Source organism: Monodon monoceros, unplaced genomic scaffold (genome assembly GCF_005190385.1).
Source record: "Monodon monoceros isolate NGI ecotype Baffin Bay Population unplaced genomic scaffold, NGI_Narwhal_1 Super_Scaffold_7, whole genome shotgun sequence".
Taxonomy (NCBI): domain Eukaryota; kingdom Metazoa; phylum Chordata; class Mammalia; order Artiodactyla; family Monodontidae; genus Monodon; species Monodon monoceros.
The window spans coordinates 101,143,636-101,160,784 of NW_021703784.1; the positions used below are offsets into that span (position 1 = coordinate 101,143,636).

Here is a 17,149-nt window from a genome sequence, read left to right on the forward strand (position 1 = left end):
TCTGTCCATAGGTGCTTTGGAAACAAACAAAAACCCAACTTATCAGAAGCATTTGTAATCGGCAGCCTTAGCTGAACAAAATTGGGCATATCCAGTCCTTTCCATCTGCTCATCCCAGTTGTGTTCCTTCCCTTTCCCCTCCAGCAAGGCTTGAAAATCAGCTGAACAGTGTAGTTAGTAACATTTCTTAGTAGTCAACTATGTGAAATGTAATAATCCCTTGCGTGCTGGCAGAACCAGAGTTCCTTTTGGGCCAGCACGTTTCTACTCTGAAGGGAAAGGAGAAACAAGTGATGCTGTGGGTAGCTGTTGATGGGCGGGGAGAGGGGGCGGCGAGCATGAACCGTGCTGGCTCCAGTTTAACAGACCTGAGCGTGTTTTAGGAGCACAGGTGCGGGAGCTCCAGTCATTGGCTGAGGAGGCAGCTGTGTAGTGGAGGCCTCAGGTCTTAAGAGGAGAAGCGTATTAGCTCCTACAGCTGCTGTAACAAATGACCACGGACTTAGTGGCTTAAAACAAAACACACATTTATTTTCACAGTTCTGGAGATCAGAAGTCCAAAATGGGTTTCACTGGGCCAAAATCAAGGCGGTGGCAAGGCTGCATTTCTTCTGGAGGCTCCAGGGAGCATCAGTTTTCTTGCCTTTTCCAGCTTCTAGAGGCTGCTTGTATTCCTTGGCCCCTGACCCTGGGGTTCTTCCATCTTCAGAGCCAGCCACACATCACTCCGACTTCTGCTTCCGTGGTCACATCTCACTCTCTGACTTGGGCCCTCCTGCCTCCCTCTTATAAAGACTTGTGATTGTAGTGGACCCATCCAGATAATCCAGGATCATCTCTCCACCTTAATTTAATCACATCTGCGGAGTCCCTTTTGCCCTGTAAAAAGTTTACAGGTTCTGAGGATTAGGAGATATTATTTGCCTACCACAAGGAGATTGGAGTTAGAATCTAGCTCTGTCACTTACTAGCTGTGGGAATTTAGCTGAGTCACTACTCTGTTTAGAATCTGTTTCCCAGGGGACACGGGTTCGATCCCTGGTCTGGGAAGCTCCTACATGCCGTGGAACAACTAAGCCCATGTGCCACAACTACTGAGCCCGTGTGCAGCAACTACTGAAGCCCGTGCGCCTAGAGCCCGTGCTCCGCGACTAGAGAAGCCACCGCAATGAGAAGCCCATGCACCACAACGAAGAGTAGCCCCCCGCTCACCACAACTAGAGAAAAGTCCACATGCAGCAACGAAAACCCAACGCAGAAAAAAATAAATAAAATTAGAAAAAAAAGAATCTGTTTCCTCTTCTGTTATACGAGTAGAGCAGTGACCCCTGCCCCACCCCACCCCGCCCCCTACACACACACACACACACACACACACACACACACACACACACACACAGAGTCATGTTTTTGAGGTCTGGATGAAATAATGTATATGCAAAGACTTGATAGGCTCTCTTTTAGTTGATTTTGATTGTGACTTAAAGCAAAAGGAAAGAAAGAGTTTTATTTGCTTCGTGTCAGCAGATCTTAGCAAGTGTTTGGGGTGAGGGTGAATTCAAAATTAGAATTCAGTTCTGTGGATCTGGATTTGTCCCCCTTTTTTCATGAATTACATGAATTTCTTCAACATGTATTCTTGTTCACCTGGTTTTAGCTAGAGGCCGTTTTAAGAAAGTGTTAAACTTCATTAACAAATATTTGCCGAGCAGCTGTACTGGGCCCTGCCCTTTGGAAGAAGGCCCAGAGGTGAGAGAGTGGGCACACGAGGAGCAGAAATGAATTCGGGGCGACTGGAGCTTAGAGAGTAAGGAGGAGGCCCAGAGGTGAGACCGATGGGAAACGGGGAAAATGAGCCCCAGACCAAGTCGGGGTCTCAGGACCTGACTCGGGTCGGCAGCATCCCACCTACAACTTTCCATTCTCCAGAACCTCACCGGGGAAAAGGATGTTTTAAGGACTTGAACCACTCAAACCAGAAGCAGAAAGGCAGCATCTGCAGTTTCCCTCCCAGCTCCTCCTAGAAGCCCGGGGTAGCCCTGCCTTGGGAGGCCAAGGTTGCGTCACATTAGAGATGCCAAGACTCCAGAGTGAGGGACAGTCCCATTGCTTTTAATTAAGGGGAACTTCCTCATTGTGGCACTGAAGATTTTCTGCATGTTTGAAGCAAAGTTTGGCTGAAATCGAATTTGTGGTCATTTAAAGCATTTCCTGCCAAATGGTTTCTGTTTTGTTTGTGTGGATTTTCTCTTTGTTGCTACAGATTTACGTCTGTAAATGTTTCAGGTGTGATTAGACATAAGGTGGAACTGGAACTGGGCAAGCAAAATAAACACTGATGCCCCTCCCTGGCCTACTCCCCGCTCCCAGAAACTGCTCCCACATATTAGGAGTGAAAAGGCATCTTGGTTTTGGCTGGAGATAAAGGGGCATCCACAGACATTCATGGAATAATGTACCTTTTTGACACTTACCAAGTACAAAAGTTAAAGAAGAGGGATGCTGTTTTACTGATGGTAGACACAGTAAACAGCATTCTAACATTCTTCCTTTAGGTAAAGCAGCATTTCCTCAACAGACTGTCTGTCACTTTTCTCATAAGTTCCTTATATTTGACTCGATCTTCTTTCTCAAAATTTTTCTAGGCTGTTCAGCTTGACCCTGAAGAAACTTGTCATGCTAAAAGAAATGGACAAAGACCTTAACTCAGTGGTCATCGCTGTGAAGCTACAGGTGAGTTGAACAGGATTGTTTGTTCAGGACCCAAGGAAGCTAGATAACCTTGTGCCCACTGTCGGGGCTTCAGAGATGCTGGTAGGGGGACCAGCTCTCTCGTCCTTCACTCAGCAAAGCAGGTGCAATAGTGGGAAGACGATTGAGCTCATGCGACCTACTGGGTCCCAGTTCTGCATCTTAGTTAAAGCACTCGGTCGCTTTAAACCTTAGTTTCTTTGAAGGATAAAAGTGGCTCTCCCTGCCCTGCCTGTCTAACAGGATTAGCATGAAGATCCAGAAGTTCATGCTTCTGGATCTAGAAATTCAGAAGTTACTAGGGTGGCTAGAAATTCAGAAGTTACTAGGGTGGCTTGTGTAGGTTTCGGTCTTATTCCTGGGATTTCTGGGTATAAGGAGATGTATGGGTTGGGGAAGCAGCTTTGGCAGTTTTCTATAGGGTGGAAGAAATTTGTAGGTTATTATTTCAGACTTGACAGTTTAAAATTTACTGGGGTGTTTTGTCTTCTGAGTCATCCCCACGTTTAATTCCTTGAAATTACCTCAGTGTCTCCAAGGGACCCAAAGTATTTCACAAACATTCATATTCTAAGCATTCGGAATTTCAGTTTCAGGAGAAACTGAACTCCAGAAAGGTCAAGGAATTTACCTGTTGCCAGGTGATACCAGGTGGCAGAAGTGGGACTAGAAACCAGAGAGCCAGTAACGTATGTAGACATTAAACTCCGACACCAGGGCTTCCTTAACCGATCAGTCCCTTTTAATGACGATCCCTAAAGCGTACTGAGAGTCTGAAGTGCCTCTGGAACCATTAAACGATGGAATCCTTCAGCTTAAGAATGGTGTATTTACTGAGTTCTATTTCATGGAAAAATAGTGAGCTGTAAGGAAACTCACTACTAACCAGAACATTTGATTACTGGCTCACCTGTTTTTTGTGCAGCAATTTCTTGGCTTCACTAAAACCCACGTCTGTAGCATTTTCACAGTATGTGAACCATACGCTGAGGTCCTCAGTTCTCTTTCTGAGATAAATACATTATGTTAATTTAGTCCTCAAAACTTGAAACACTTGAATTACTCCTTATGATTTCCTGTGTGTCCCTTATATTCAGACTCCCTGTTCATCTTTGTGCATAATTCCTCTCGATTCTGTGAAATGTTTCCAGACACTGTGGGTTGAAAAAACAAGTGTGGGACCATGATGGGCGAGTGGAAACTTGCGGTTCTTTTCCTCCTTTCCCGATTTCGTACCTGTTTCTAGGTCACGGGCAGTGTTCCAGTTTTCAGGAGTTATTTGCATAGCTAAAAGCAGTTGCTTTCCAGTGCAAACACTGTTGGTACAGTTTTGAAAGTTCCTTGCTGCTTTTGCATCCCCGCAGTTAAATGCCTTTGCCAAAAGAAATAATGCCTTTTATTTCCTGATTAAATATTTAGCATTCTGTAAAATTTTAAATTATACCCAAAAGCTACAAATATCCTAAAATTTTTATTGCTTGACTTCCAAGCAGCTGAAAGTAATTACAGATGTTATCCCATTCCTTTATCCAGTCACTTATTTATTCATTTACACATTTATCTAATAAATATTTATTGAGCACCTGTTATAGGCCAAGTATTGTTCTAGGCACAGGGGATTCAGCAGCGAACAAAACACACCCAAACCCCTGCCTTTAAGGCCCTTTACGTGCTGATAGAACAGCAGTTCTCAAAATGAGGTCTGCAGAGCCTGGGCTCCCTAAGACCATCTCAGGGGATACGTAAGATCCAAACTGTTTTCACGATAATACTGCGGCTTTACTTGCCCTTTCCACCACGTTGACATTTGCATTGAAGTTACAAGAGCAATGACTGGTAAAATGGCTGGCTGGCCCTTAGTGCAAATCAGGACAGCTGCACCAGAATGTCAGTAGTCATTGTATTGCCTACCATCGCAAACTAGAAGGAAGAGAGGAAAAGCCAGTTTTGCTTAAGGATGTCCTTGGAGAAGCAGTCAAAACTGTTCATTTATTTTGTCTCAACCTTGGAATACACATCTTTTTAATAGTCTGTGTGATGAAACGGAAATGCGCATACAGCGCTCCTGCTTCACAGAGGAGGCTGCCGTTGTCTCGAGGACAAGTCCTCATACAACTGATCTGTGCATTGAAGTAGCTGCTTTTTCATGGAACACGATTTGTACTTGAAAGAGGGGCTTACAGACAAACTGGTTATTCAGACTCAGGTATTTGGAAGACACTTTCTTGAAAATGAACAGAGTAAGCCCGTTCAGAAAATGAACAGTTTCCCACTTTGAGGGAAACAACTGAGAATATTTTTGGCCAATAATAAATGACATTTGAGCTTTCAAGTGAAAACCAGAATTTTGGAAAACTTGTCTTTGTCACTGTAAGCTTAACAGCTTCCCAGTTCTTTTTATTTATTTATTTATGGCGGCGTTGGGTCTTCGTGGCTGCGCGGGCTTTCTCTAGTTGCAGCGAGCAGGGGCTACTCTTCATTACGGTGCACAGGCTTCTCATTGCGGTGGCTTCTCTTGTTGCAGAGCACAGGCTTTAGGCACATGGGCTTCAGTAGTTGTGGCACATGGGCTCAGGAGCTGTGGCTCATGGGCTCTAGAGCGCAGGCTCAGTAGTTGTGGCTCATGGGCTCTAGAGCGCAGGCTCAATAGTTGTGGCTCATGGGCTCTAGAGCACAGGCTCAGTAGTTGTGGCGCACGGGCTTAGTTACTCTGAGGCATGTGGGATCTCCCCAGACCAGTGCTCGAACCCGTGTCCCCTGCACTGGCAGGCGGATTCTTAACCACTGCGCCAGCAGGAAGTCCCAGCTTGCCAGTTCTTAAAGACTTTCCTAAAAAGGTCTGTAGTGATAGTAACTGTCGTGATTTTTTATATTGTGTAATGAGTAACATTTGAAAGATTCGTGTAACTCAGTGAACCAGTATTTTCCAAATGACCAATGCATGAGGTCACAAAATTGTGCTGCGTAAAGATCCAATCAAAGAACAAAACAGGTCAATGGATTGGATTTTATTTTTTACTTTTTGTTTAGAAATCATTTTAAATTTACAGAAGAGGTGCAGGAGTGGTACATAGAGTTCCCATATACCCCTCACGCAGCTTCTCCCAGTGTTAACATCTTTCTTAACCATGGTATTTATCAAAACTAAGAAATTATCATTGGTACAACACTATTTACTAAATTACAGACTTTATTCAAATTTCCCAGTTTTTCCAGTGATATCCTTTTTCTGTTAATTGACTGGATGTTAATATATAACAGACTATAAAACCTTATTGATACGGTTTCAGGCTCTACTTTGCGACTGACCTTTAAGAGACTACCACTTGTAGAGTTTTGGTATACTATCAAAGAAAAATAGTCCACCATTATTTGAAAAGGCTGTTAAAACGTTCTTCCTTTTTCTAACTTCGTACCTCTCTGAGTCTGGATTTTTTTAATATACTCAACCAAAACAATATTTTGTAACAGATTGGTTACAGAAGCAGGTATGAGAACCTGGTTGTCTTTTATGCCAGATGTCAAAGAGATTCACAGAAGTGTAAAAGTATACCATCTGCCTCATACACAGCTGTTAGGTGTGTACAGTGGTGCAGACACTGTGGAAAACAGTCTGGCAGTTCCTCGAAAGGTGAAACACAGAGTTACCATGTGACCTAGCAGTTCCACTCCTAAATATTACCCAAGTGAGATGAAAACATGTCCACACAAAACTTTGCACACAAATGTTCATGGCAGCATAATGGCTGAAAAGTGGAAACAACCCAAGTCCATTAATTGATGAATGAATAAATAAAATGTGATATATCCATACAATGGAGTATTACTTGGCAATAAAAAAGAATAAAGTACAGGGACTTCCCTGAGGGCGCAGTGGTTAAGACTGCTCGCTCCCAGTGCCGGGGGCCTGGGTTCGATCCCTGGTCCGGGAACTAGATCCCACATGCATGCAGCAACTAAGAGTTCTCATGCCACAGCTAAGGAGGCCGTGAGCCGCAACTAAGGAGCCTGCCTGCCACAACTAAGGAGCTCACATGCTGCAACTAAGACCCAACGCAACCTAATTAATTTTTTTAAAGAAAGAATAAAGTACATTCATGCTACAATATTGATGAACCTTGAAAACATACTAAATGAAAGAAGCCAGTCACAAAAGACCACATGTTATATGATTCCATTTTATGAAATGTCCAGTATAGACAAATCCATAGAGTCAGAAAGTTAAATTAGTGGCTGCCTAGGGGTAGAGGGATGGGAAGGTTAGCAGAGTGACAGACAGCTAATGAGTATGGGGTTCCTTTTTTGGGTGGTGAAACTGTTGTAAAATTGATTGTGTTCCTGGTTGCACAACTCTGAATATACTAAAAGCCACTGAATTGCACACTTTAAATGGGCAGATTGTGCAGTATTTGAATTATATTCTAATAAAGCTGTTATATACATAAAAAAATGATGCCCTCTCCTTAATAAATTGTTTTTGCTTTAGAGAAGATATTTTTCATAAAAATATTTTTATGTAAACACATAATAGGTTCATTACAGTTATTTTTAAATGAATTAATACATATTTTTAATATCTCAGTTTTTTGTTTTTTGGTTTTTTTGTGTTATGCGAGCCTCTCACTGTTGTGGCCCCTCCCGTTGCGGAGCACAGGTCCGGACGCGCAGGCTCAGCGGCCATGGCTCACGGGCCCAGCCGCTCCGCGGCATGTGGGATCTTCCCAGACCGGGGCATGAACCCGTGTCCCCTGCATCGGCAGGCGGACTCTCAACCACTGTGCCACCAGGGAAGCCCAATATCTCAGTTTTAATTCCTAGTGTGGTAAATATTGAAAGATACATGTACATAAACAAAAGCTATTTGGGGTCCTCAATAATTTTTAAGAGTGTAAAAAGATCCTGAGACTGAAAAGTTTAAGATTAATCATTGTAGTGGAAGGAAAGAGACAATAAACACTAATTAATTAATTATTTTAAAAAAAGATAATTTTGAAATTGGACTCAAGTTGGTAGTGCCTGGCACCTGGAAGAAGCAAATACTGGGACCCGTGAAGAGCTAAATCTTTGGAGAAGTTGGCAAAGATGAGAACAGCACTGTGCCATGCTTCGAAAGCACGTGAGCTGGCCATGATCCTGAGGCTGCACCGCAGCTACATCCTGTTACCCGCATGCGCAAGTTCATGTTCACAAGTTTGCAATTCAGATAATGCGTTTGGGATAGAAATGTTTACAGGTATTTATAGCATATATTTGGATAGTGAGAGTTCAAATAGTGAGGGCCGCTGCTGTTGGAAGGTGATATGTCCCGGCGGGGGGGGGGGGGGGGGGGGGGGGGCGGGGGATGTCAAATAAATAAAATATGGTGAAGAGGATGGAGCATGCCATGCCCTGGGGTGGAGGAAGTTGCAAATCGTATGTGGTGGTCAGGCGTGGCCTCACTGAGAAGATGACTTTCATGCAAAGACTTTGAAGGAGGTGAGGGAGGAAGCTGTGCAAATATTGGGAGGAAGAACTCTGCAGGCGGAGGGAGAAGCCAAGGCAAGGCCCTGAGGCAGGAACCTGCTGGCAGGCTTACATCTGGCAGGGTGGAGAGGGGGTGGGGCAGCAGTGAGGCTGGAGGGGAGTGAGAGGAGGAGATGAGGTCAGAGAGGTAGGGGGAAGGGTGTGCGCAGTAATGGCAAGGTCTCTGGCTTTCATTCTGTGTGAATTGGAGGGTTTTGAACAGGGAGGTGATGAGGTCGTTCTGGCTATGGAAGACAGACTGTAGGTGGGAAAGAGGAATCAAGAAGACCAGCTAAGGGGCTCTGACAGTGATTCTGGCAGGAGATGAGGGCGGCACCAGAGCTTTGGCCTCAGGGACTAGAAGGGAGGAAACGCCATTAAGTGAGATGGGGAAGACTGGGGAAGGCAGGTTTGCGGGGAAAGATCCAAAATTCAGCCTATCATATGGTGTTTGAGGCGGCTGTTACACATGCGAGGGGAGACAGTGAATAGACAGCTGAATATGTGAGTTCGGAGTTCAGGAGACAGGTCTGGGGGAGGGAGACAGTTTGGGAATCATCAGCATATCTGAGACCATAAGGTGGATGAGCTGCCCAGGAGTGGAGGGAGCCGTTCCAGAGAAGAGAACAGGTCTAAGGATTGAGGCCACAGGCTCCCCAAGACGAGGATGTCAGGGAGGAGAGGAAGGACCTGACACGGAGACCAGGAAAGAGCAGCTGAGGGTGAGAGGAAATCCAGGAGAGTGAGTGTCCAGGAGGCCACATGAAGGGAGAGTTGCTGGAGGCGAATGAAGAGGAGTCCTCCCCGTGGAGGTTATCGGAGACCCTGCCAATGGCAGTCGTGGCGGAGTTACGAGACAATGAGAGAAGCCTTCAAGAGCAGAAGTAGACAGCTCGGGGCTTCCCTGGTGGCGCAGTGGTTGAGAGTCCGCCTGCCGATGCAGGGGACACGGGTTTGTGCCCCGGTCCGGGAAGATCCCGCGTGCCGCGCAGCGGCTGGGCCCGTGAGCCATGGCCGCTGAGCCTGCGCGTCCGGAGCCTGTGCTCCGCAGCGGGAGAGGCCACAGCGGTGAGAGGCCTGCGTACCGCAAAAAAAAAAAAAAAAAAAAGTAGACAGCTCGGGCTTCCCTGGTGGCGCAGTGGTTGAGAGTCCGCCTGCCGATGCAGGGGACGCGGGTTCTTGCCCCGGTCGGGGAAGATCCCACATGCCGCGGAGCGGCTGGGCCCGTGAACCATGGCCGCTGAGCCTGTGCTCCGCAACGGGAGGAGCCACAACAGTGAGAGGCCCACGTACCACACACACACACAAAAAAGTAGACAGCTCTTGAGGAGTTTGCTGTAAAGGGAGGAGGTGAGATGTGGGGTGGCAGCCGGCAGGGCACGTAGGGAGACAAGAGGGGATATTTTTTTTAATGAGAGAAAAAACATTAGCCTGTTTGCTAATGGAAATGATCCAGAAGAGAGACGGAAGTTGATTGTATAGGAGAGGGGAGAATGGTTAGAAGAGCCTCCCTGAGTCCGTGAGCAGGGATGGAGCGGCTGACATCGGGTGGGGGCCGGGAGCCCGTCCGTGTAACCGGAGGGGAGGAACCTGTGGGCATACAGACTGGGCAAGGAGCTAAGTGTGGTGGGCGTTCTTTTCCTATCGCTTCCGTTTTCTCGGCAAGGTAGGAATCCAGGTTATTCGCTTAGAGTGAGGGAAGGGGTGAGGAGGCGTTGGGGTGTGATGAAGAACGGGAGCTCATCTCGTGGAGTGAAGGGGCAAGTGCCCAGACTGGGGAAAATGCAGTGATTGCCGGGCAGCTCTGCAGGCCCACGTCACGTTTGGGGTCATGAAGTCAAGGTCAAAACAGTTAGGGCTTCCCTGGTGGCACAGTGGTTGAGAGTCCACCTGCCGATGCAGGCGACACGGGTTCTTGCCCCGGTCCGGGAAGATCCCACATGCCGCGGAGCGGCTGGGCCCGTGAGCCATGGCCGCTGAGCCTGCGCGTCCGGAGCCTGTGCTCCGCAACGGGAGAGGCCACAACAGTGAGAGGCCCACGTACCGCACACAAAAAAAAAGAAAAACAAAAACAAAGTCAGAACAGTTAGCTGATTGTATGATTCTCTCCAGGCATGTTCAGCTGGGGCAGCTGGATTTGTACAGGGTTGTAATGTACCAAGCGAGCACAGAGAACAGCAGCAGGCAGAGGCGCGAGGGTGTGTGCAGGGGCCGCTCGTCCAGACTGACGGGGGCATTTAAGCTGAGTGAGGAGGAAAGAGGGGACAGCGGGCATGAGGAGGAGTGAAACATGGTGGGGGGATCAGTGGATCGTAGGCCTGGTGGGTTCAAGGGATTATTGTTGTTGACAAACAAGCGAGAGTGTGCTGGAAAGTTGGGAAGTGGAGATCAGAGAGTGGGGTTCATGACACTGAGATGAGGCTTTGGTCGTCATTATCGGTAACCGTAAGGCCCAGAGTGTGACCATGTGGGTGGAGGGGCTCAGACAAGGGTGAGGACGAGACCACTGGGAGAGGGAAACCACGGGGTTTAGGGGCCAGGATATTGGAAAGCGCATGTGTCGAAATCACGAAGAGGGACTTCCCTGGTGGCGCAGTGGTTAAGAATCCACCTGCCAATGCAGGGGACACGGGTTCGAGCCCTGGTCCGGGAAGAGCCCCCATGCCATGGAGCAACTAAGCCCGTGCGCCACAACTACTGAGCCTGCACTCTAGAGCCCCCGAGCCACAACTGCTGAGCCCACGTACCACAACTACTGAAGCCCACGTGCCTAGAGCCCATGCTCCGCAACAAGAGAAGCCACTGCAATGAGAAGCCCGCGCACCGCAACGAAGAGTAGCCCCCGCTCACCACAACTAGAGAAAGCCCACGAGCAGCGACGAAGACCCAATGCAGCCAAAAAATAAAGAAATTTAGACAAGGATGCTTTCATCAGTAAGTTACATTATCGTTTAAAAAAAAAAAGAAAGAAATCATGAAGAGTTACAGCGGGAGTAGTGCTGGGGAAAGAACAGTGCGTGAGGGGCTAAAGTCAAGAAATGAGCAGGGATGCTGGCAGGTACAGACAAGAGCCACAGCCAGGAAGAGAGGCTAGACTAGGGGCATCCACTCAAAGCGGGAGTTTGGGGGAGGTGGAAGGGAGGATGTTCTGGAGCTGCTGACAAGGAACAAGGAGGACCCTGCCCCACCCCCAAGCCCAGCAGTCAGCCCAGGAAGCAGTGTCTTCAGGGCGGAGCAGGTTTCAGCTGTGCAGGGTTTCTCAGCAGTGTTGTGGGGCTGTGCTGTGCCTCGTAGACTGGTCAGCAGCAGCCCTGGCCTCTACGCTCTAGAAATATCACGCACGCACGCACGCACATACCCCAGCTGTAACAATCAAAAATGTCTCTAGGGCTTCCCTGGTGGCGCAGTGGTTGGGAGTCCGCCTGCTGATGCAGGGGACGTGGGTTCATGCCCCGGTCCAGGAAGATCCCGCATGCCGCTGAGCGGCTGGGCCCGTGAGCCATGGCGGCTGGGCCTGCGCGTCCGGAGCCTGTGCTCCGTGGCGGGAGAGGCCACAGCAGTGAGAGGCCCGCGTACCGCAAAAAAAAAAAAAAAAAAAAAAAATGTCTCTAAATTTTGCCAAATGTCTCCTACCCCTGGTTGAAAACCACTGCTATATATCAACCACGTTTTGGATTCTCAGCATTTCTGAGATTCATTGTCCAGAGACTTCTTAAATCCTAAGAGCCTACCTATATAAATTCAGGTGAAAACTTTGCCAAGACTCTTGTTTGTCATAGAGGTTACAGAAAGCATTATCTAACGCATGAGGCAGAGCGGCCTTTATTATTTTTAATTGGCATAATATAATGCTATTCTAATTTTAAAAGCATTGTGAAATACTACATTTAGGAGATTTTCCTTCCTGCATTATACAAAATCTGTATTTTATAAAAGCAAAAATTAGAAATGGATAAGAAACCTAAAAGTTAAAACTAAATTTTTTTCATTCCTAAAGGAAAACAGAGTGGAATATCTACTCTAATACAGCAGAATAACTTCATTACTTGGAGTAGGCAAAGATTTCTTAGCTAGGACCCAGAATGCATTAACCATAAAGGAAAAAAATAATAAAGTTGATCAGATCAAAATTAAATACTTCATCAAAAGATACTATTAAGAAAATGAATAGACAAGAAAATATGGTGCATATATCTGACAATTTCTTATATAAATAAAAAACTTATGCCCGAATAACAAGATAAACAAAACAAAGAAGTGTGATCAGTCACGTCATAAATGGAGATTTACAGCTGACCAATAAACAGCTGAGAAGGTGCTGCGTGGGCTGAGTCCTCAGGGAGATGCAAACTGCAGCCACAGTGATGGACCTCTCTGCACGTGGCCAGTAGAATCCACGGGTCCAGGACAGACCACGCCGGATGCAGCTGCAGGTGGAAAGTGGTACTAACACTTCGGAAATCAGTCTGGAGCTTTCTCATGAAGCTACATATGTGTCTACCCTAAGTCCCAGCCATTCCTCTCCTAGGTGTCGGCCCAAGAAAAAGAAGACACATCCACTTGTGTGGATGACTTGTACAGGAATGGCAGCTTTAACCATAATGGTCCCAAACTAGAAACACCCCAAATGTGAAGTGTTCAGCGACAGGAGAACGGAAATCACATGTGTACATTCATGGGACAGAATTCTGCTCAGCAGTAAAAAGGAACAAGCTTTTGATACACTCAACAGCCTGGATGAACCTCAGACACATTATAAATGTTGGGCAAAAGAAGCCCGACTAGAATAGTACACACTGTATGATTCCATTTATATGGAATTTTAGAACAGGAAAAACTGACCTATGGTGAAAGAGCTCAGAACAGTGCTTTCCTCCGAGACAGGAGTGCAGGATTGACTGGGAGGCATCACAAGGGATTTTTCCAGAGTAATAACAATGCTCTACATCTTGATAGAGATGTGGGTTACACGGGTATATACATTTACTAACTCATCGATCTGTATACTGGAGATCGGGGCACTTCACTGTGTTAAATTAAACTCAATTTTTTTTTAAGTAATTTTTTTTTTTTTGCGGTACGCGGGCCTCTCACTGTTGTGGCCCCTCCCGTTGCGGAGCACAGGCTCCAGACGCGCAGGCCCAGCGGCCATGGCTCACGGGCCCAGCCGCTCCGTGGCATGTGGGATCCTCCCGGACTGGGGCACGAACCCGTGTCCCCTGCATCGGCAGGTGGACTCTCAACCACTGCGCCACCGGGGAAGCCCTAAAGTAATTTTTATAAATGTACTGGCATTCCTCAGGCTCTCCTGCTGATCTCTTTTTACATTGAGGAACAGTTTAGCCCAACTTTACTTTTAAGAGCTAAAAACACTATGGTGTTTAACCCAGCGTTAGGTTTGGTGGAGCGGGGGTGCTGGGGGGCACGGCAGGGGAAGCGGGGGCGGGGGGAGCCGCACTAAAAGGAAGAGTTCCTGGAAAAAAATTATACCAAAGCTGAGACTGGGAAGGTGAGTTGGTTAGCTGTGTACAGAAGCATGAAAGAATATCCAAGAAGAGAAAACAGCATGTGGAAACGCCCAGAGACAGGACAGTGTGGCCGAAGTGTCAGTTAGATGGGAGGAGGGCGGCTGGGGTGCCATGGGGAGAACTGCCATGCCTTGGGGTGCGACACCACTGCCTCTCCCTCAGGAGCGGTGGGAGAGGAGAACTCAGATGCAATAACAAATCATTTTCCTGTGAAAACCCTTTGCAAACGGACAGCATAATACATGTAAAATCACATCTATGGTAGTGGTTTGATTGTGATCAAGTACAACAAAAAGACTGGTGGAATACTTGAACTGGTAAGAATCTTTGTAGAGTTTAGATGTTGTTCGCAAACAGTATTTCTTTTGGTCTGATTTTTGGTGATACAGCTTTGACCTATTTTTTCTTGGTTTCAGGGTTCAAAAAGGATCCTTCGCTCCAACGAGATCATCCTTCCAGCCAGTGGATTGGTGGAAACAGAGCTCCAGTTAACCTTCTCCCTCCAGGTGAGAACCTGCTCAGTCTTAGGTCATTAATATGCCATGTCCAGCCCAATCCCGAACAGTCCTCTAATCTGGAGACTGTTTTATCCGAAAACAGCCATAGCCCAATGATTTAAAGTCACCTAGAGCTTCTGTGGCCGGCCTGGAGGACCAGAGCAATCACCCAGACAGCCACAGCAAGGGCGCCGAGACCCAGATGGGCTGCTGAAAAGCACATCACAAATCGTTCTTTTTCTTTTTTTTTAATTGCAGTATAGTTGATTTAAAATGTTGTGTTAAGCTGCTGCATAGCACAAGGAGATCAGCTCAGTGCTTTGTGATGACCTAGAGGGGTGGGATAGGGAGGGTGGGAGGGAGGCTCAAGAGGGAGGGGACATGGGGATATATGTATACGTATAGCTGATTCACTTTGCTGTACAGCAGAAACCAACACAACATTGTAAAGCATTTATACTCCAATAAAGATGTGAAGTAAATAAATGAATGAAAAGCACTAAAAGAAAAATAAAATGTGTTAATTTCTCCTGTACAGCAAAGTGATTCAGTTATACATATATATATGTGTGTGTGTGTATACATTCTTTTTCATATTCTTTTCCATCATGGTTTATCACAGGCTATTGAATATAGTCCCCTGTGCTCTACGGTGGGACCTTGTTGTTTATCCATCCTGTATGTAACGCTTTGCCTCTCATTCTTCTTCCCCTTTTCCTCAGACAGAGCTGTTAACCCCACCATCCCACCACACTCGGCCCCGTCTCCTCTCCTTAGTAATCCACACCGTGCCCCCCAGCAGAGGCGGATGCTTCAGTCTTGTTTTGCCCACATACTGCAACCTCCATCCCTTCCCTTCTCCTTATCTGTCCCGGTATGTCTGTCTCTCCGCCTAACACCAGTACCCCAGGTTGCAGTGCACGGACACCTGATTATCTGGCAAGGGAGGAGGCTGTTTTCTGAGCGTGTGTGGACCACCCCGCTGCGGAGTGGAAACCAGGCGCTCCCCTCGCCCCTATCACCCCCTCGTGCAGCTGGGAGCCAGTGAAGCACAGGAAGGTGGCACGTCCTCTCGCAGCACCAAGACCCACCGAGGACCCAGTTGCTGATTAACTGTGCTCGGCTCTGTTTTGTGCTCGGCAGTACCCTCATTTCCTGAAGCGAGATGCCAACAAGTTGCAGATCATGTTGCAGAGGAGAAAGCGGTACAAGAACCGGACCATCCTGGGCTATAAGACCCTGGCCGTGGGGCTCATCAACATGGCAGAGGTGAGAGAGGGCGGCCTCTGGACAGTCAGCCTTTCGGAGCCTACGAGAGACACCGGCCCAGCCAGTGATTTTCCCAGCCTGCTGTTTGGGTGTTTTATTCTGTGTTACAAATTAATTCTTTTATTGGAAATTCAGGACGCACTTCTTTTTATCGAGAACTTTCTCCCTCATGAAAAGTTTTTTCTTTAACCTTTAAAAAAATGTCAAACTTAGAGAAAAGTTGTAAGAATAGTATAAAGAATTCCCATCTACCCTTCACCCAGATTCTTCAGTGTTAACACATCTGCCTTATTATTCTCTCCTACATACGCGTTATGCATGTTGTTTTCTTTTCTGAACCACCGAAAGTAAGCTGGTGCCCCATCACACATAGTTAATACGTACTGTGTCTACCATGAAGATCAGGACATTAGCACCGACACAGGGTTGCCGTGTAACCCGCAGTCCCCACCCAGGTCATGCCAAGCGACTCAGGGATGTCCTTTGCAGGCCCAGGGTTTCATCTGGGATTAAGGGCTGCACTTAGCTCTTGTCTCATTAGTCTCCCTCGACCTGCAGTCCCTTGGATTTTCTTTGTCTTTCATGCCCTTGACATTTTTTAAGAGTACAGGCTCTTTATTGAATGTATCTCAGTTCAGATTTGTCTGATGTTTTCTGGAGATTTACATTCAGCTTCTGCGTTTTTGGCAGAATTATTGCAAGCAGTAATGCAGGCAGCACTCTGTGTTGATTTGTTCCGTTACTGGTGAGGCTAACTCGTATCGCTTGGTTAATTTAAGATGATGTGTGCCAGGATTTCCAGTATAAAGTTAAGTAATACATATTTTGTTCTTACCAATGAAAAAAAAACATTTTATAGGGAGGAGATATTTTGAGACTATATAACAGTTTCTTATCCCCTCATATCTTCACCAAGTAGTTTTAGCCTCTATTAATGATTCTTACCGAATCAGTCATTACTTGGACGTTTGCCAGACAGTGAATTTCCAATCCCACCATTCCTTCTCTATTTATTAGTTGGCCGTCTGCTGTAAGATACAGCTTTCCCTTCTTCCCCACCTACTGATTGATTCATTTCTTTGTATCAGTTGTGGATCTGTGGATTCCTGTTTAATTCAGTGGGGTTTAGTCTGCTACTATCATTATTTATTTTGATGCTCAAATTTTCTCGAATTTGGCCAGTAAGAGCCTCTTCAAGCTGATTCCTATATCCTTTTTTATATGCCTCATCGTTCTTTACATGCTTCTTTACTTTCTGGTACAAAATATTACAGGCTCATCATGTACTTTCCCTGACCCAGCCTCAGAATGAATTGATCCTCCAAAGAGCCCTGGTTCCTTGTAGTGGAGAATGGTATTTAGAAACCAAGATCTGGATGCTAGAGGTGCTCATTTTCCCAACTGGGGTATCATTGCTTCTCCTCCCTCTCAGCAGATGGAGCTAGGAAATACATGTATACATATGCATATGCACGTGTATATACATGCATATCGTATCTATTTCCACTTCTGTATCTATCTGATCATGAGCTCACATTCCAGTCAGTTCCAATCAGCACCTTTGGGGTTCCTCTAGCCTTTCTCCTTTTCATGTTTTTAATT

General features: G+C 46.5%; 1 protein-coding gene across 1 annotated transcript in view; it reads left to right on the forward strand.

Moving 5' to 3' along the window:
• PACS1 (phosphofurin acidic cluster sorting protein 1) overlaps nt 1-17,149 on the forward strand; it is a 158,472-nt gene that overhangs the window by 100,394 nt on the left and 40,929 nt on the right. The window contains exons 2-4 of the mRNA XM_029209417.1: nt 2,646-2,733; nt 14,198-14,287; nt 15,422-15,547. Of these exons, the coding sequence (XP_029065250.1) occupies nt 2,646-2,733; nt 14,198-14,287; nt 15,422-15,547 (304 nt within the window). The remainder of the gene's footprint in view (nt 1-2,645; nt 2,734-14,197; nt 14,288-15,421; nt 15,548-17,149) is intronic.